This window comes from Solanum dulcamara, chromosome 8 (assembly GCF_947179165.1).
Source record: "Solanum dulcamara chromosome 8, daSolDulc1.2, whole genome shotgun sequence".
Taxonomy (NCBI): Eukaryota; Viridiplantae; Streptophyta; class Magnoliopsida; order Solanales; family Solanaceae; genus Solanum; species Solanum dulcamara.
In genome coordinates, this window is record NC_077244.1 from 76,248,846 (window position 1) to 76,269,796 (window position 20,951).

The 20,951-nt window shown below is 35.0% G+C and overlaps 1 protein-coding gene across 1 annotated transcript; it reads right to left on the reverse strand.

The window, feature by feature from the left end:
* Positions 1-12,746: 12,746 nt before the first annotated feature.
* On the reverse strand, positions 12,747-17,649 carry LOC129900197 (uncharacterized). Its single transcript, XM_055975123.1, has 13 exons — positions 17,390-17,649; positions 17,150-17,300; positions 17,032-17,069; positions 16,853-16,967; positions 16,695-16,750; positions 16,019-16,607; positions 15,577-15,709; positions 14,639-15,226; positions 13,717-13,883; positions 13,488-13,528; positions 13,284-13,392; positions 13,133-13,188; positions 12,747-13,041 (listed from the first exon to the last, which is right to left on the reverse strand). Exons 2-13 carry the CDS (start codon positions 17,291-17,293, stop codon positions 12,909-12,911), a joined length of 2,169 nt encoding a protein of 722 aa, XP_055831098.1. The 5' UTR covers positions 17,294-17,300; positions 17,390-17,649; the 3' UTR covers positions 12,747-12,908.
* Between the last annotated feature and the right edge of the window lie 3,302 nt (positions 17,650-20,951).

Consider the following 20,951-nt stretch of genomic DNA (forward strand, 5'->3'; position numbering starts at 1 on the left):
CCCCTAAGACAGAGGAGGAGATGGAACTGTGGGTCACCCTCGATGCCACGGTACTCCAATGGATCTATGCCACTATCTCTCAAGATTTGCTACATACAATTCTTGAACCCGACACCATGGCGATGGAGGCTTGGAATAGGCTGCGTGATATATTCCAAGATAACAAACACTCCCGCGCCGTCACACTTGAGTACGATTTCACACACACTGAACTGGAGCAATTTCCCAATGTCTCCGCATATTGCCAACATCTCAAGTCCTTGTCGGATCAACTCAAGAATGTAGGCTTTCCGGTGGAAAATAACCGACTGGTTCTCCAATTGGTGTCCAGCCTCACTGAGCCATATAATGGTTTGGCCACACTCATCCGTCAAAGCGATCCTTTGCCCCAGTTGATGCTTGTTCTTGAAGAGGCTGGTCTCAAGAAGACGACTCAAAACACATATTCTGCTATGGTTGCTCATGATTCGGACAATTCTCATGACTTTGTTGATCAATCGTCCTCACAACGCCATAATTCAGGTGGTAAACGGCCTCAAAGTCATGGAAACTCTAGTAATAATAGAAATTCCGGTGGGGGCAAAGGGAAAGGCAACTCCAGCGGTGGCTCGGGTGGTGGGGGAAAGGGCGGTGGCAACAACAACCGCAATGGTGGCCAGCAACAACCCCCCTCCCTAATCAGTGAACCTATGGGCAGCAGTGGATACCATGGCCATGGATGCAGTAGGTTGTAACCCCATGTCCACTTCCTACTGGAACATGGGCCAGGCCCAACATGAATTTCCGGTAGCAGCGCCAACAGCCATAACCTGGAATTCTTGGGGCCCGTCCTCAACAAGCTTACTCGGCTACAGCTCCTCTTCCAACAGATATCGAGGCTGCAATGCACACCCTCGATATTACTCCTCCGGATGCAAACTGGTACATGGACACCGGCGCCACTTCTCATATGACATTCAGACAAGGTAATCGCACGTCTTATTTTAATTTGAGCAATAATCGTGGTATAACTGTTGGTAATGGTCAATCTATTCCAATTCGTGGGTATGGTCATACTAAATTAGAGTCTCCCTTGTCTCTTAAAAATGTTCTTCATTCCCCCATCTTATCAAAAATCTAGTGTCATTTAGGAAGTTCACAATTGATAATTCTGTTTCAATTGACTTTGATCCATTTGGGTTTTCTGTGAAGGATTTACAGACGGGGATGTGTCTAATGAGGTGTGAGAGTCGGGGCGCACTCTATCCCATCACCAAGCCACATGTCACTTCCCATTCTACATTTGCGGCTTTAGCTCCCTCCTTATGGCATGACCGTTTGGGCCACCCGGGAGCGCATATCTTGAGTTCTCTTAGGAAGAATAAATTTATTGAATGTAATAAATCTGGAAATTCTAGTATTTGTCATTCATGTCCTCTTGGGAAACATATTAAATTGCCATTTGTTACTTCAAATTCTACTATTATTATGCCATTTGATATTGTTCATACTGATCTTTGGACATCACCTGTTCTGAGTTCTACTGGTCATCGGTATTATATATTATTGATGTTTTCTAAATTTTATGGACCTTTCCATTATCTAAAAAATCCGATGCTTATTCCACCATATTAAATTTTTGAACATTCATCCGAACTCAATTTGAACGGGAAATTAAGAACATCCAATGTGATAATGGTCGGGAATTTGATAATGGACCTTTTTGGGATTTTTGTAAAAAGCATGGTCTTTCTTTTCGATTGTCCTGTTCTCATACTTCTCCTCAAAATGGAAAAGCCGAAAGGAAAATTCGTCTGATTAACCATGTTGTTCGTACTTTACTTGCGCATGCTTCTTTACCTCCCTCCTTTTGGCACCATGCATTACAAATGGCAACTTACCTTCTCAATATTCTTCCTCATAAGCAATTGAATTATCAATCTCCACTTTGGCTTCTGTATCAAAAGGACCCGTCTTATTCTCATCTTCGGATTTTTGGGTGTTTATGTTTTCCTCTTTTCCCTTCTACTACCATAAACAAACTTCAACCCCGTTCTACACCATGTGTGTTTTTGGGTTACCCTTCTAATCATCATGGGTACAAGTGTTTTGATCTTTCCTCTCGAAAAATCATCATTAGTCGTCATGTTATCTTTGATGAGACACAATTTCCATTTACAAAATTACACTCCACAAAGAGACTCCTACGGCTTCTTAGATGATGGTCTTACACCTTACTTGGTCCATCATTTCCTTTCATCTTCTAGCCCAACAGTTGCTCCTCTTAGCAAGGGGCCCATTTCTGTTTGCCCAAACACTACTCCTATTGCCCATGATACTACACCCACTACTACTAGCTCAACACAGCCCAACCTTGCTCGCCCAGATAGTCACATATAAGGACCCAACTCGCCTCAAACCACTGGGCCTTGTGCTTCAGGCCCAACGCCTTCTCCATCATCATTTTCTAATCATCCTAGCCTTCTTCCAAGCCCACCTAGTAGACCTGTTACTCGTAGCATGCATGGTATTTTTAAACCAAAGAAACATCACAATCTCCATACGTCAGTGTCAAAATCACCGCTGCCCCGTAACCCCGTGTCTGCTCTTCGTGACCCCAATTGGAAAATGGCTATGACTGATGAATTTGATGCTCTTATTAAAAATAAGACGTGGGAATTGGTACCACGTCCACCCGATGTTAATGTTATTCGGTCTAGTAGTATTTACTCTCAAGCAAAATCTAAGGAAATAAGTAATCCAGTAGTAACTTTTAACCAGTCGATTATAGAGAACGGTAGTACCCGAGCACAAACATGTAAAAAGTTCAGTGTCAATTGGTTTATTCCAACCTGAAGTAATAATATGTACTGCAATCTCAAAACAAAAATGGAAAACAGAATATCACACAATTATGGATTATAGCATTTTGCATTAGCAGAATATCAGCATGAGTAGGCATGCTGCATCTTCATCAACAGAATATCAACAGAATGTCTGCATTTTCATCATTACTTAATGAAAGAATCCAAGAACCTGATTCTTAGATTATAATAGCACAATAAAACAATATCCACAGAAACAGTTGTTTATCGTGTAAAAAGCTCCTTGCTCAAGGTAGCAAAACCTCACACCCTACAGCTCGTAGGCTTTTCAGATTTACTTTATTTATAACAAGAGCAAAGTTTCAGATTACAACTTAGCAATCTAAGAGACTAACTTTAGTACCTCACCTCAATAGTCTTCTCAAACTATTTCGTCTACTCTCCAAGAAGTCAAACTCGCTTCTTGTCACACTCTCACAAACACTCAACTTTGAATCACACCCTAGAAACTATTACAACTTGGTAACAATTTCGGCAATAGCTTTAGATCAAGATAAATTTTCTCCTCTTTGCTGTTTTGATTCGCCAATTCAGTTTTTGCAAAAAGGTGGTTTTGACCCTACCTTTTTTGCTTTATATATATAACACATACTTTCTCCTTGCTTTAGTCGAATAAGGATACCGTCTCCTCTTCATAAATTAATTCCATAAATAATTTCTTTTCCTCTTTTGAATTGGACTCATGTCCCAGTCCTGCTTTTTCCTTTTTCAATGATTTTCTTTCAGCCGTCCAATGCAATAATATATTTCAGCTGTCATATATAATAATGTATTATTTGTACTGTTGCTTCTGTTTCATCATCAGGGACCTGGTTCACGGTTCTATCATCAAAACCATACACTTCACACTTAATCCATCACCCAGTTGGTCTACATCTTAATTCAGTTCATTGGAGCACCTCCATCTTGATTATGATTCTGTTCATTACCGCCTCCATCTTGATAAGCATTTTGACAGATGATATGTATCAAGAAATTTAAAACATTGTACTGATTAGCGTCTCCATCTTGATCAACATTTTGCTCATTAGCGCCTAAATCTTGTTCATTAGGAACCTGTTCATTAGCATCTCCATCTTGATCAGCATTTTGCCCATTAGTGCCTAAATCTTGATCAGCATTTTGCTCATTAGCGCGTAAATCTTGTTCACTAGGAACCTGTTCATCAGCATCTTCATCTTGATCAGCATTTTGTTCATTAGCGCCTAAATCTTGTTCATCAGGAACCTGTTCATTAGTATCTCCATCTTGATCAGTAGTGTCTCCATCTTGATCAGTAGACTCTCCATCTTGATCAGTAGTGTCTCCGTCTTGATCAGTTGTGTCTCCAGCTTGATCAGTAACATTTCCATTTTGTTCCTCGTTTAAACGAATCAACGGTACATCATTCCATAAAGTAAGCTTGTACCTGCCACAAAATACTCATTTGTATTAACCCTTACAAGTCATACAGGTTATGTGTACACTCTCAATTTGCAAATTTGTAATTAGAAACTTACAAATTCATAAAGAATCTTCCTTCTCTAACATACATGTCCGGTTCGTCAACTGTAATCTGGAGATATAATTTTTTTTTTAAAAAAAGCAACAAATCTTCTTGTTCATGAAAACAAAATGCCCTTAAATATTAGTATCTTACGAATTTCCACCCAAGCATCTTTCTACACTCGACACAGTAAACATTGGCTATAGTACTTTCATATATAGTGTTTCATGATTATTCACGTCGTCTGATACTTCAACATTAAACCTGCATACATACAAAGGGTTGTAGCGTATGCAATAATACATATATGCAGAAAAAAATGTAGGCAAATAACAAATCTCAAGTTGCTGAAATCATATGTAATATCGAATTGCATGAAATCACGGTACTTACTTTCTTTTAAAGATCCCTCCAGGCTGAAACTGCAAAGCGTACAAGAGTACAAGAAAATGAGCATAATAAGGAATAACGGAGAAGTGCTTAATTCATGATACAAATCGCTGTAGAAATTAAGGAATTGAATCATACATATTGTCTTTATGAAAGATTTCATCAAAAGATACAACATAGTTTTTTCTAAATGAATAGAACAATTCAGAACAAATTAATTGAAATATCAAAGAAAATGTCTGTAGTCCACAAATCGATAGCAAGAAATAATGCAGAGAGAGTGAGAAATCCTTACATTATGAATGTAATCTGCGACAAGTGCAACTCTATTTATGCACGTACCACAATGGATGTAATCAGAAGGAGGCCTTTCAACTAAATCGTTTCTTAAGAACCAATGTGTAATAGACATGTTTTCACCTATTAAAGAAAAAACAACAAAGTTTAAGACAAATATCAAAGATGCACTGCTGGAAAAATCAATCGAAAAGAAATACTAACTTCTCAGCAGATAACAAATGTTATAGAAATGCAAATTCAGTTCTTGATTCTTGAATACTAGTTGATATAGAAGTGCAGATGACTGAAATTGATATAGAAAAATCAGTTCTTGATTCTTGAATACTAGTTGAGAAGAGTTCTGCTTTGAAATGGCTCTGAAATTGAATAATTTTTTGTGTGAATTTCAATGGTAAAAACTTATCAGCATGTTTACACGGAATGAATAGATGCCTGACATACAATTTAATTATGAGTTGGTCAAAATTCAATAATTCTAATTCATATTTTGTAATTGTCTTAAAAATTCATAAAATCAATACAAATTTGGAATGAAGTGATAAATTTAATGTTTTAATTATGACATACAATTTAATTATGATCAATAAAATTTTAAAATTAAATTATTTCTACATATAAAGAAGCAACATTTTTTTTGGGACAAAAAAGAGAAGTGCATCACTTAAATTCAGAAAATAATAGTTAAAGAAAGATATATTCTTAGAGTAAGTTACATTTGGTTCTTCAAGCTATAAATAACTCGATTGTTCATCCACCAATTCCACAGTCATTTCTACTCCACTAGAAATTGTTTTTTTTTGTCGCAAGAAAAAAATTCAATGTTCTATTTCAACTGTTCTAAAGTGCTTTTTATTTCTTTCTAAATGATGATTTTTTGTTTGTGTAAAATCATACATTAACAAGTACATTTTTTAATTGTATTTTCATCCTACATTTCTTCAAGTGTATTTTCACTGTACTATAACAAATGGCTTACATGAATGATATAAAAGTGAACTTATGTCTTATAAGATATAACATGTGGCTAGCAAATTATTTTTGTCTTGTATTTTTATTTTTAATAGTCTATTGAAAACAAGCTCTCTATATCACTTTTAAGGTAAAGATAAACTGGTCAAATCTGCATTCACACTATCCTCTCATACATGTGTGGCTATACTGAGTATGCTGTTATTATATTTTATTTTTAATATTAAGAGTAAAGGTTTACTTTGCGAAATAAATAATACCGAACTTATATCCAAGACAATATTCTCTAAAAAGATTTAGTGCATTAGTTATGAGTTGGTCAAAATTCAATAATTCTAATTCATATTTTGTAATTGTCTTAAAAATTCATAAAATCAATACAAATTTGGAATGAAGTGATAAATTTAATGTTTTCGAAAATGATCATAGTTAATAACAAGGAAAAATTAGAAACTAAGTGATAAATTATCTCTTAATTTTACCTCTATTTTAGTTCAGTGACAAGTAAAAATGAACGGATGAAGTATATTTTGTTGATATCTACGTGCAGCCTTGAGCTTTGTGAATCCATAATCTAGAAATGTGTTACTACACACCAACTCAAAAAGCTGTAAATAGGCATCCCAAGCATGGCCATATTACAAAATAACAATATGTTTTTAACCTTCTTCTCAGACACGTTGAACCCTCAGATGCAGTGCAGATGCAGGAGGGAACAAAAAGTGGATTGTGGTATCTGCTCATAAATTAACTCAAGGGTGATAGTAAAAGTCATTACACAATTATTATTATTATTATTATTATCATCATCATCATCATCATTAGGATAATACATCAAAAAAAAACTTCCAAATTTGGCAGCATAACTTACTTTAGTACTTTAACTACACGGGTGTTTAAATGTCTCCTTAACAACTTTGAAATGAATTAAATATCACCATGAGATCATAAAATCACTCTCACATGTCACATCATCGCCATGTAAGCACCACGTCATTAATTTTATTTATTTCTTTTTATTTATTCTTTAACACTTCTTTAATTAATTTATCTTAATTAATTAATTAAAAATATATTTTTTTTAAAATCAAAATATAAAAATGACCCATTTTTATTTTTCCTCCAAACCCCGCCCAACCCCCACCAACCCCTCACTTCTTTCGTCTTCCTTCTTCGCCATTTTTGTCCTTCACTATTCTTCTTCCTTCTTCTTTCTCTTCCCCCCCCCCCCCCCCACCCATTTTTCCTTATCCTCTTCCTTTCTCTCTTTTCCCTCAAAATGAGATAAGCAAATAAGAATGAAGGTTTTCTTCCTCTAAAAATAAATCACCATTAATGTATTTTAATTTCTCGCCAAGATGTTCATCAATGGCGAATTTGAGAAATTGAAATTTCAAAGCAAACATGTAATTGATATTTCGATGATGGGTATGCCAAATGGTATGGTAGAGTTAAAGATGAAGATGGAGAAAAAATGATGTTTTTATGGAGAAGAAGCTATATTGGGGAAGAATAAAGAAAGAAAAACATTTAAAAAAATTATGGCCACTAAGAAAATTTACATATTTTAATAAAAGTTAATATATCAAGAAAATAATAATTAAAATATTAATTATATATGACCTATAAAAAATGTCATGGGTATGATTTTATAATTTTTTTTAAAAAAAAAATGTCTTCACTCACGTTAAGGAGAGTGCAGTCACTCTCTCTGCTACGTCACCCTTTAGGGTGATATTTAATTCACTTAAAGTTGATAAGGGAGTATTTAAACGCCCGTGTAGTTAAAGTGATAAAGTAAGTTATGCTGCCAAGTTCGAAGGGGTTTTGATGTATTTTCTCTCATCATCATCATCATCATTATTATTATATAAGCATAATACATAAACGTGAACTTTAATTTGGCCTCAACTAATATTTATGCCTCTAACTTTGAGTGTGCACAAGTAGACACTTATACTTGTATACAGTTGAACAAATAGACACATTTGTCCAATGTGACATCCTACACGGTAATTTTATGTCCTATTTTATTGGGCCTTCCCATTGTTGAATCAAGAATGGTTGCAATCATGATCAAGGATTTCATCCTAGTAAAGTATAAAGGGCCTCCTAATAGATATGTTACTCAAACAAAGTCACTTCAATTCAACATTTTTTCAGGATTTTATGCCTGTAAACATTTTTTCCTCTTGCTTATTCCTATTATTTTGTACGCTCCAGAAGGGTACCCCAGACGTGGCGGCACTCGAAAACCATTTCTGGCCTTCAAGCGAACCACTTGGTCCAATCACATTTTCATTCAGTCACATTCTATCAGCGGAAGACTCAAATCATAAGAATACTATTCATAATAAGGCCAAAGGCCAACCACATCTCCATTCAACAACTAATAAAAATAAAACTAGTCACAACGAAACAATTCAGCATCATCCACACTCTAGTCTATGAAGCCTCTATCAACAATATAAGAGGTGCCAATGACAGGTTCATGGCTACCACAAATTAAAATAAAGGAAAACTAACTTAAAGCTGAAAAGATAACTGCGGTATCCTCTGGAAACAAGGAGGACTCACCAACTAGCTTGAAGTCTATGTCAACTAGAGGTAGTTGGTATAGTGGGCATGTCACGCCCCGGGAGGGTACCCTAGACGTAACCGGCACTAAGAAACCATTTCTGGCTCCCAAGCGAACCACATAGCCTGATCACACATCCGTTCATTCATTCATTCAGCGGAAAATTTAAAAATAAAGAATAATTTAGCGGGCAACTCAAATCACCCATCCAACTCAAAGAATAAAGACCATGGGCCAACAAATCAACTCTAATATCTGTCATTATAAATAATTGACGAGAATAATTTAAGAAAAGAAATACTCAATCGACGCATCACTATCTAGTCTATGAAGCCTCTATCACTACTATCTAATTGGTGCCAATGACATGTTCATGGCTACCTCAAATAAAATAAAAAGGGCTAACTCGAGGTAAGAATACACAAACGGTGTCCTCCGAATGTAGGGGAGGACTCACCAATACGCTGAGTGCCAATAGATCCCCAATGATGCTCCTATTGACGATCTCATAAACCTGTCTCTGCATCATGAAACGATGCAGGCCAAATGGCGTCAGTACGTGGAATGTACTGGTATGTAAAAGAGCAGAATGAAACATACCTCGAGGAAGAATAACGTCGGTCCACATATCTCAAATCAGCAAGATAAGAGGGACTCAAATAAAGCATCGTAAATCTAAAGTAAGGATACAGTTTAGACAGAGACCAATCATATACCATACAATCCAATCCAATTATGTATAATACAGTTCAATCAAATCATTTACAATTCGATCCCTTTCAATCATGTACAATCTGATTATATACACTCAGCTCAACAATCAACTCAATAATCAGATCCAATCTAGTCACATACCATTCTATTCAATCCAATCACAATTCATCTACTCCAATCCGACCACATACAATCTACTCAACATTCAACTCAATAATCAGCTCAAAGGACTCAACTCAGTAAATATGCAAATTAAATTATGCAACGTTTCACAATTCAACTCAAAGGACTCAACTCAATAAATATGTAACAACTCACTCAAGTGTCCTAAGTCTAACAAGAAATAGTTTAGACAGGACTAACTCATAAGCATATAGCAACTCACTCAACTCAACTGACTCAGAGTACTATCAAGACCTAAATGGGAGTTTCTCTTAACCGACAACCATCACTTATGAGCCAGTGAAAGTACAACAAACCGACGTTGTTGCCGCGTCCGTTCATACCTTGCCAGGGTATGAACGAATCAACCAATCATGGATCCAATCCAACCAAGTCCTATAATGTTAGGACAAAACTCTCGGGGAAGCATCTGACTTTAACGGTTCAATCCCCCCTACGTTTGGCAACACAGGTATTGGGTTTGAGTATGGACTATACTCTTGCCCAATTCGGTGCTCGATACTCCTCCCATGACTCCATGCTCATAAAACTCCTCCAATCATCTCAAACAAGCCCTCACAGCTAGTTTCATGTGGTACATTGCCACCTCATCAACTCTGTTCTCATTTCAACTCAATCAAGCCTCATTGGACCTTCTTTCAAATCGACTCATCTCAAATCATCAAACTCTTCTCTTTAAAAATTTATACAATCTCAACTCAATGAATGCAGAAAATATTATGTACATTAAAATATAATTTCAACTCCTCAACTCAAACTCAAAATAGATACTTTAATGTAAAAATACTCAACTCATTTAAAGGCTCCTCATACTCAACTCATACTTAAACTCCTTTCTAAATCAAAGATGAAACTAATAATTCTTTAGACTCAAAATAGTGTATAAGTAGTTTATGCAAAAAGGTTCACAAATAATTTATTTAAAGCTCCTCCTCAAAAGATTATTTATTTTCAAAATATTCCTAAGACTCCAATCAACTCAAATTATGCACATCACATACCACAAAATCACATTAGACTCCAATCCACTTCCTCACATAACATCCTCATCAATATACCTCTTCGTCAACCATTCTACATATATTAAATAAGCACCATTCACATCATCACTCACATCGTCATCAAAACATCATCATCACATCATCATCATATATTATCATTTACATCATCATCAAACATTATCATCACATCATTGTCAAGTATCATCATCACATCAATCATCAAACATCTACTCCAAAAATCTTTATTTTTGTCCTATGTTCATTTTATAGAAGCAAAGGGACATTCTTAACTAATCAATTCATTCTTTTTCATTCCAATCAATACATATATATACACACAACTATCCATCTTAACCTCAAGACATTTATGACAAGAAATCTCATCTTGGGTTCATGTGAATGAAACATGAACCCATACTCTCAACAAAACTCAACTCAAGAATATCGTCAATACCTATAAATCTATATACAAGGATACATTTGTAGTTAATAATATGAAAAATAACTATTTAGAAACTCAAGTCATTAAAATCATCAATCAACCATTTGTATCTAAAAATATTCCATAGTTTAGGAAAAACTTTCAAGAAAACCCTTTCTAGAAGGTGCAACTCTTTCACAACTCCTATTCAACACATCTATGGGCATATGGAAGAACTCAATCCATATTTTAGGTTAGCCTTACATACCTTAGTGAAGACTTGAAGAAAACCTTTTGGTTGGGTCTTCAAATGGAGGACTCAAATCTTGAAGCTCTTGGACTTTTTTTGTTGGAAATGGAGAAGAAGAAGAAGAGAGAGAGAGAGGCTCCTAGGGCTTTTTAGAGAGAGAGAGGCTACAATAATATGATCCCAAAATGGTCTAGGGTGATACATATATAATTTGGGTAAGTTCCCAAATTACCCCTCCTCAAAATTTCTGAAAATAGGCTAAAAATGCACCTGGCGCGATAGTGGCACGTCGCGCCATTGCAGCGCCAGGCCAATTACGCTTAAAACCTGCACACCTCGCAGTGGCGCGCTGCGCCAGAGACCAAACTACTGAGGCATGTTTCTGGCGCGATAGTGGCGCGTCGCGCCCTTACAGCACCAAGGCCAAAATTTCTGGGTTCTGGAAAATTGGCCTGAAAAACCCTGCACAACTTTTAGCGGCGCGTCGCGCCAGGGGCCAAACTACTGAGGCATGTTCCTGGCGCGATAGTGGCGCATCGCGCCACTATAGCGCCAAGCCCAGATTTCCAGTAGTTGAACCCCAGGCCTGAAAATCTCTGTTGTGCTCGTTCATCTTAGGATCGCCATATCTTTCGACTCCGAACTCCAAAATTTACATTCTTGGTGGCGTTGGAAAGAAGACTCGACGACCGTTAATTTGGTAGGTCGTGGGCCACCCAGATTGTCGTCTTTCAAAAGATAGGGTCATTAGAAGTCGACCCTATACACGAACTCATCCTAAAACTTAACCACGATGAATCTTTTGGACTTAGCTTGGTCCTAGGGGTCCTCTGTGACCCCACATCACCTCCAACACTCTTCAATTTCTCAGGGACTCGACTTAACTCAAGCACATACCTCGAAATAAATACGGTTGACCCTACCCGTGTACAAGAAAGGTCCGAATCTTAGGGGAAAATTTTGAGGGGTGTTACAGGGCAATACATTTATTGCTTAGTTTCCGAGTCATGGATAGAGTTAGCTTGATCAGAGTGTTAAAAGTCTACGTCAACTAGAGTTAGTTGGGGTAGTAGGCAATAGTTGTATTGCTTAGGCTCAAAGTCTTGTAATAGAGGTATAGCAAGCCAAGGGGTGGAGAGGGTTAGTGTCTAGTTACAATAGGTTGTAATAGACTATTTTGCTCTTGCATCTTAGTAAAATTGTGTGTGAAATCTTGTTGGACAGATCGTGGTTTTTCCTCCCTTGAGCAAGGAGACTTTCCAAGTAAACATTGTGTGTCATTTTATCTTCTGCACCTAACTTGAGCATTCTGTTAACTGATTGTGTCAAGGGACATGGTCTCTGACTCGTGTGGTGAACGCATATATTTCATCATGAGACGAGCTCTGTTTTGATCCGAACACAAGCTTAACCAATTACTGCTGGATATAGCAAAGTAAATTCACATGAGAGAGATGAACAGGCTCTAACACACTGAAGAGGAGAAAACAGAAACCAAGATACTCAAATGCTTGACAGATGACTTGTATCAAGAAATTAAAATCAAACTAAGCAGCATATACAGAACTTTAGTACCCGAGCTCAAACATGTAAAGAGTTCAGTATCAATTGGTTTATTCCAACCTGAAGTAATAATATGTACTGCAATCTCATTACAGAAATGGAAAACAGAATATTACACAATTATGGATTATAGCATTTTGTATCAGCAGAATATCAGCATGAGTAGGCTATCAAGGTCTACATCTTCATTCAGTTCATTGGAGCGCCTCCGTCTTGATCATGATTCTGCTCATTAACGCCTCCATCTTGATAAGCATTTTGCTGATTAGCGCCGACATCTTGTTCATTAGGAACCTGTTCATTCGATAAACTAAGCTTGTCCCTGCAACAAAATACTCATCTGTATTAACCCTTACAAGTCATACCGCTTATGTGTACACTCTCAATTTGCAAATTTGTAATTAGAAACTTACCATTTCATAAAGAATCTTCCTTCCCTAAAATAAATGTTCTGTTGGGTGACTGCAATCTGGAGAAATAAAAAAACTCAGTATTTAAAAGAAAAAGAGCAACAAAATCTTCTTGTTCATGAAAACAAAATTCTCTTTAATATTAGCATCTTACAAATTTTGAGCCAATGATCGTTCCACATTGGACACAGTTAGTATTGGCTACGGTTGCAGTTCCAAATAATAGAATATAATACACGTTGTCTGATACTTGAACATTAAACCTGCATATATACAAAGGTTTGTAACGTATGCAATATACATATATGCAGAAAAAAGTGTATACACATCTCAAATGTCATGAAATCATGAGACTTACACCCTTTTAAGGATCATTCTGCAAAATGGTCCCGTCCGCACCTGCAAAATTTACAAGACAAGAAAAATAAGTTGGTTTTGTGCTTAGTCAAGAATCTTGACAGAGTAGTCAATTCCATGCTTAATTCATGAAACAAATTATCTGTAGAAGAATATAAAATATTGAAATCAGTAGCAATTTCATCAAAAGAATAATTCAAGAAGCATAGATGCAGAGTGAGATTCTATACAATAGCAGCGGTATCCTCGATGAATGCAACTCGAGTTCTGCACACACGGCAATGGATGCAATGAGTTGGAGGCATTCTTCCACAACAAAATTGAATTGAAGACAAATATTGATATAGAATGAATGAGAAGAGAATGTTGATATATATAGAAAGGTCACTTCTTGATTCTTGAATTTACCGTTAATTCACAAAGGAGGGAAATTTGAACAGTTCAGTTTACCCTCCAAACTATACATTTTTTATTTTTGAAGAAAATTAAATCGGGTGTTAATACGGATTCATATTAATAAATAAATAATATATAATTATTATATATTTAATTTTATATATAGTAAAAGCATAAATACAAATGTTGATTGATCAAAATATTTCTCAAATATTGAACAATTTTATACCATTTATTATTTATATATTTTTTATTTATTACCTAAATATACCATATTTAGAAACTATTTGATCATCTATAGCAATTGTACTATGTATTAAAAGTAAATTATATATGTATTATAAATGTATTGTACTTATTTTGGTAAAAAAAAACTATGTATAAAAATAATTTTACATGCAATATAGATGTATTATAAGTGTCTTAAAATGTATTAGGCTTGTTTTGGTAAAAAAAATATACAATATAATGTATTAAAATGATGAATGTTTTCTATATATGGTGTACTTAGGTAAGTTTCCCTTAATATTCATGGTTAAAAAAATTATGTTCTTTTAAACGTTATCCACGTTTCCCTAATTAATTTTTTAACCTAAATTACCTTTATAATCATAATAGTACTTATATTTAAGTGTACACGTTAAAGCTAAAAAAGAATTAGGGCATATATGATAGATTTATAAGAAAGTTAGTGAAAAATGAATTTGACCATCAAAATAATAAATTAGGACAATGGGTCACTCCCTGTGTACGAACCAAAGGAAAACTCATTTCTACTTTCAGTACTGCTTTGCGCTGTTACTGTTATGTTGAAGGTGTGTTTCTCTCCCAATTTGCTGAAGCGTAAGGTTTTTGGAACAATATCAACAACATATCCAGGAGGTGATCTCAAAGTTAAAACGTAAGTCGAATTGTCTTTTCCAACATTTGTAACAACTCTTGTAACAGTCCTGCTGGACCCTCTCATGTTTGCTATTGCAAGTGATGGATAGTTAAGGTTACTCGCCGTAGATACTTTCTCAGGACAATTGTACGACAAATCTAGGCTTATGTTTTGACTACAGAGAAAGAGAAGATAATCTGTGTACGTAGCATCATAAATGAGACCAGGATCTACTGCTCTTGATGGCCTGAAATGTCCTTCTCCGTGTTCTAAGGGGTTTGCATTATCACCAGTGGCATTTGTTATTGGCCTACCAACCACATTATTGATTGTTGATGTGGTCATTAGAGCTGATCTGATAGCAGCACTACTCCAATCAGGATGAATTGATTTTAAGAGTGCAATTACAGCTGAAACATGTGGGCAAGACATGGTAAGCTGCTTGAATACTTGACAGATGACTTGCATCAAGAAATTAAAGACAAACTAAGCAGCATATAGAGAATGGTGGTACTCGAGCTCTAACATGTAAAATGTTCAGTCTCAATTGCTTTTCTCCCATATGAAGTAATATTAATATGTACTGTAATCCCAAAACCCAAAAAAATAAGGCAAAATTTCACACAATTATGAATTAATACTTGTATAGTATGAACTCTAGGCAACTGTATATCTTCGTAAATTGTAGTAAGCTGCTTCTGCATGGATCTTTGCATTTTCATCAATAATTGATTCAGTACGATAAACTTCAGTGCTCTCAATCAGCAATTGTTGGACATATAGAACCACTACATAAGACAACAACAACAACCTCCATCTTGTTCATCAGGAGCCTGTTCATTAGCACCTCCATCGTGATCAGCATTTTTCTCAAATAAGAACAACATATCTATATTGCAATAGCCTCTTGACAAAAGGAATTGTACAGATTTCAAAAGGTTGCACTTGCATTATATTAAACAGCAGAAAATAGAATCCAGTAGTAACTTTTAACCAGTCGATTATACTCAAATGATTAAAAACAAACTAAGTAGCATATACAGAAAATGGTAGTACCCGAGCTCAAACATGTAAAAAGTTCAGTCTCAATTGGTTTATTCCAACCTGAAGTAATAATATGTACTTCAATCTCAAAACAGAATATCAGACAATTATGAATTATAGCATTTTGTATAAACAGAATATCAGCATGAGTAGGCTATCAATGTCTGTATTTTCATCAATATTATCTATTCCATCAGCCAGTTGATCTATATCTTCATTCGTTTCATTGGCTGGCCTCCATCTTGATCAGCATTTTGCTCATTAGCGCCCACATCTTGTTCATTAGGAACCTGTTCATTCGCGTCTCCATCTTGATGAACATTTTGCTCATTAGCACCTACATCCTGTTCATTAGGAACCTGTTCATTCGCGTCTCCGTGATTAACATCTTGCTCATTAGCGCCCACATTTTCTTCGTCATCATTCTGTTCATTAGCATCTCCACTATCTTGATCAACATTTTGCTCATTAGTGCCTACATCTTGATCAGCATTTTCCTCATTAGCGCCTCCATTTTGATCATGATCCTGTTCATTAGCATCTCCATTTTGATCATGATCCTGTTCATTAGCATCTCCATCTTGATCAGCATTTTCCTCATCAGCGCCTCCATTTTGATCATGATCCTGTTCATCAGAGCCTCCATAATAATTTTGATCCTGCTCATTGGTGCCTCTATAATAATTCTGATCCTGTTCTTCGTCTGTACCTCCATCTTGATCATTAGGAGCCTGCTCATTAGTGCCCCCAAAGAGAAAATCAAACAAAGTTACATTGTTCCAGTAAATAAGCTTGTCCCTGCCACAAAATAACACCTTACAAGTCATACCACATATATACGTGTACAGACAGTCTCAATCTGCAAATTCGTAATTAAAAACTTACAATCTCAGATAGAATCCTCCTACTCTATGATTCCAAGACGGTTGAGAGACTGCAATCTGGAGAAAGAAATCATAAATTCTGTAATTTAAGTGAGAAAAAGAAAGAGCAACAAAAATCGTCTTGTTATCATGACACTCATATGATCTTTAGTATCTTACAAGTTTCCACCCGAGCAGGCTTCTACATTGGACACAGTAAGTATTGGCTAGGGTTCTGCCACCTATTACTTGATGTCGATGATATCGCTCGTCCTCTGATACTTCAACATTAAACCTGCATAAATGCCTCATTAGGCAATAGATAAAATCTCAAGATGTTGGAATTGCATGAGACTTACAATCTATTAATAAACCCTGCAGACACTAAGTCGTTTACCTGCAATGTGTACAACACAAGAAAATAAGTTATTATGTGCTTACTCAAGAAATAATGAAGAGAGTGTTTGAAATCCTTACAGTCAAAACGAAATCCTGGATGAGTGCAACTCGAATTCTGCACGCACCACAGTGGATGGAATCATAAAAAGGCATATGATTGTATTCAAGTAAATTGTGTCTTCTCATAAATTGTTGAATCAAGGACCAAATCCTATTAGACATGTTTCACCTATTGCAGAATAAAGAACAAAGTGTAAGAGAAATATCAAAGATGCATTGCTGGAAAAATCAATGGAAAAAAAATTACTAACTTCTCACCAGATAACAAATGTAATGGGAGAAAAGAGTTGGTGATCAATAAGAATCCAAGAAAAGGAAAAATGTAGCAGAGTTGATGATCAATGAGAATCCAAGAAAAGGAAAAATGGGTTGATATTGAAATAGTGGAGAAATGCACAAGAATGAAATTGATAAAGAAAAATCAGTTCTTGATTCTGGAATACTAGTTGAGAAGAGCTCTGCTTTGAAATGGCTTCGGGATTCTTAATTCTTCAATCTTGTTAAGATATTTTTTTATTTGATATGCTATATATAATCATTATAATAAGAAAAAAAATATTTTATTAGCTACTAAAAAAATTTAAAAAAAATAATAAAGCAATTAAAAATTAGTAAGAATTGAGTGGATTGGGCTGTGACCCGCATTTTATCTCATTTTAACCCAAGTAGCTTCAAATTCAGCCCAATCTGATCATTTGACACCTCTAAGGGGTCGTTTGGTAGGATGTAGTAGGAGAAATAGTTCATGTATTATGTATGATATTATTTAGTACTATATTTGGTAGAAATTTTGGGTCTATGTATAACTAATATATGTATTAGTTATACACCTTATATGATATTACAGGGAGTATAATTAATACTTTTGTTGTATCTTGGGTTTTGATGATTTAACAAACTATCATACAACGAATGAGGCAAAGAGGACATGAGAGACAAGAGGTGCATACTGATAGGGGGAATATGCAAGTAGTAACAATGATCGAAAAGGGGAAACAAACTTAATATAGTTTATCATCATCAAAAAGGGGGAAAATGTTATATTTGTGTTTTGATGATTTAATAAACTATGGGATCTGGTAGAGGGATATGGTCCCATGATTAACGCCTATCAAGGGAAAGAAAGTAGAGTACAGTTATAAAGCTGCAAAAACTACAGATTGGTGGGCACTGCAGCAAAGGTGCATTTTTGCGTTTTGTGTATCAACAAACCATGAGACCTAATAGACGGACCTGGTTGCATCAACACGAAATGTCAACAACATAATGGATACCAGCTGTAAAAGTTGTCACTGCCTGTTGTACAGAAGACAACAGACCTGCTTCGCCAACCAGAATGCGCAAGGCTGTTTTTGTCCATACGTTAATACCCATCCTTGGACAAGAAACAACCAAGTTTTTGCACATCAAGGATGTACAAGCAAAAACCATTATTCTCTCAAGAAAGAACAACTTCACCAAGACAGCAAGGGACCTGATAGAGTCGTTCAAGAAATGTCTTTCTTTGTTGCTTTGTTGTAATGTTGTGTCTTATATTCTCTCATTGTAAGATCAGTTCCTATACTATAAAAGAATTTTGATCAATTTATATTACACTCTTTGTCATCGAGTTCATAGCTAGAGTTAGCTTTGAAAGGTGTGTTTGAGGTCTATGTCAACTAGAGGTAGTTGGTATAGTGGGCAATAGAGTTATTGCTTAATTTTCAAGTCATGGTTAGAGTTAGCTTGATCGTAAAGTCTATGTCAACTAGAGTTAGTTGGGATAGTGGGCAATAGAGGTATTCTAAGGCTCAAAGTCTTGCAATAGAGGTATTGCAAGCCAAGGGGTGGAGAGGATTAGTGTCTAGTTATAATAGGTTGTAATAGACTACTTTGCTCTTGCATCTTAGTGAAGTTGGTTGTGAAACCCTGTGGAAAAGGTCGTGGTTTTTCCTCCCTTGAGCAAGGGGGCTTTCCACATAAATATTGTGTGTCATTTTACCTTCTGGACCTAACTTGAGCATTTTGTTAACTGATTGTGTCAAGGAACCTAGTCCCCTGACTCGTGTGGTGGACGCATATATTTCAACAACCTTTCATTTGGTGGCATTAGTAATAGAATTTAATGTCATCGGATTAAATATGTAAAGATAAAAATACCCCTCAAATTCTTTTAATCATTTTCTTGATTTTATTTTCTACTAGTAAATTTATTTAAATAAATTAGCTTACAAATTTATTTATTTGTGGATTCATATTTAGATAATATAAAGAAAAATATATTGCCATTTCAATTGTTAAATTTTATTTATTTGTGGGTTCATATTTACATAATATTAAAAAAATGTCATCTCAAATTTTTTATCATAATTTAGTTGCGTGATTTTGTTGATATAAAATTGAATGATTTTATTGATACAAAACAAAGTTCAATGACTTTGCTAGATAAATTCTCAAAGTTAAGTGACATTTTAAGATATTAACTCCACATTAAAATTATAATTTGCAATTTTTATGTGTAAACGTAGATAGTTTATTCGATTTTATTATTGTTTATCATCTTTTTGATTTTAAAAGTAGATGGTCTATCTTTATTAAATTGAAAGTTGATGTTTTGTGAGTGATCAATTTATTAAGATGACAATTATTTACTCTCAAATAATTCGAGTGTTGAAAGGAGAACTGGAGAGAAGAAGGATAACTAGAGAAGAAGTAGAACTAGGGTAAAAGGAGAACCGAAGAAGAAGAAGAAGAAGAATTGGGGAAGAAGGAAACTGAGGAATAGAAGAATTTGGGAAGGAATTGTAATTATAGAGGCGATCCTTTTCCAATATTTGTCATTTTGGAATATTAATTGTAAAAAGGTATTTATCTATAATTATTTCGCTTTTATAAAGCATAGACTTAATTTTTTCATTTTAAAATACTTATCGAAAATCAAAAGTGTTCAATTTTGATAAACTTAAAAAGGCCGAATTGTTCAAGAGTATAGTTGTAGGCATACTTTGTTGCATGCCAACAATATAACCGCAATGATGTTTAATCTTTAGGTAAAGTCAAATAACTTTGGCTCAAATCCTATAATTTTTTATTGAAAAATCATTTCACATATATAAATAATTCACTCAAAATCCAGTAAACAAAAAAAAATCATTGTCCAGACTCACAAACAAAAATCCTCCAGAAAAGTAGCGTGTGAGAGAAGTTTCTATGTAAGCTCAGGGATATTATCAAGTGATCTCTTCTTATTGAAATAGTCCCAACACTTTTGGAAATATTCGATAATTTAGAGACTGTGTATAAAGGGAAGTTATTACTTTATACTAATATATTGTTCTTATTACCCGTGAAGTTTCTTTATTGACATTTGACAAGTCAGATCAGCGCAAGTATTTAAAGGAATCTATGTAGCTAACGGAATTGCATGAGAAACAAGGACTTTAACATTGAGCAATTTAAATAGAATTTAATTTATAGTTAAATTATACGTACTAAATATTAGGCGTGTACAAAAATTAAATTGATCGATAAATCGAATCGAAAAAATATTATTAGGTTATTGTTAGTGGGTTATTGGGTTAACAGATTTTTAATGGTTTTATAAGAAAAAACTATCGGGTTAACGGTTCGGTTTCAATTTTTAGTATTGGATTATTGAGTAAACCGATAACCATTAAGACAGTAGTATTTTACTAGTTTACCCTTCATAAATATTAAATATTAAATATCAATAATTAACCTAACTAGACAATGTATGTCTATATCACTAAGGGATCTGAAAACTGTTCAAGCTGTCTTGTTGGACTATTTTGGTTTTGTTTTAGTTTGTAATTGTAGTTTT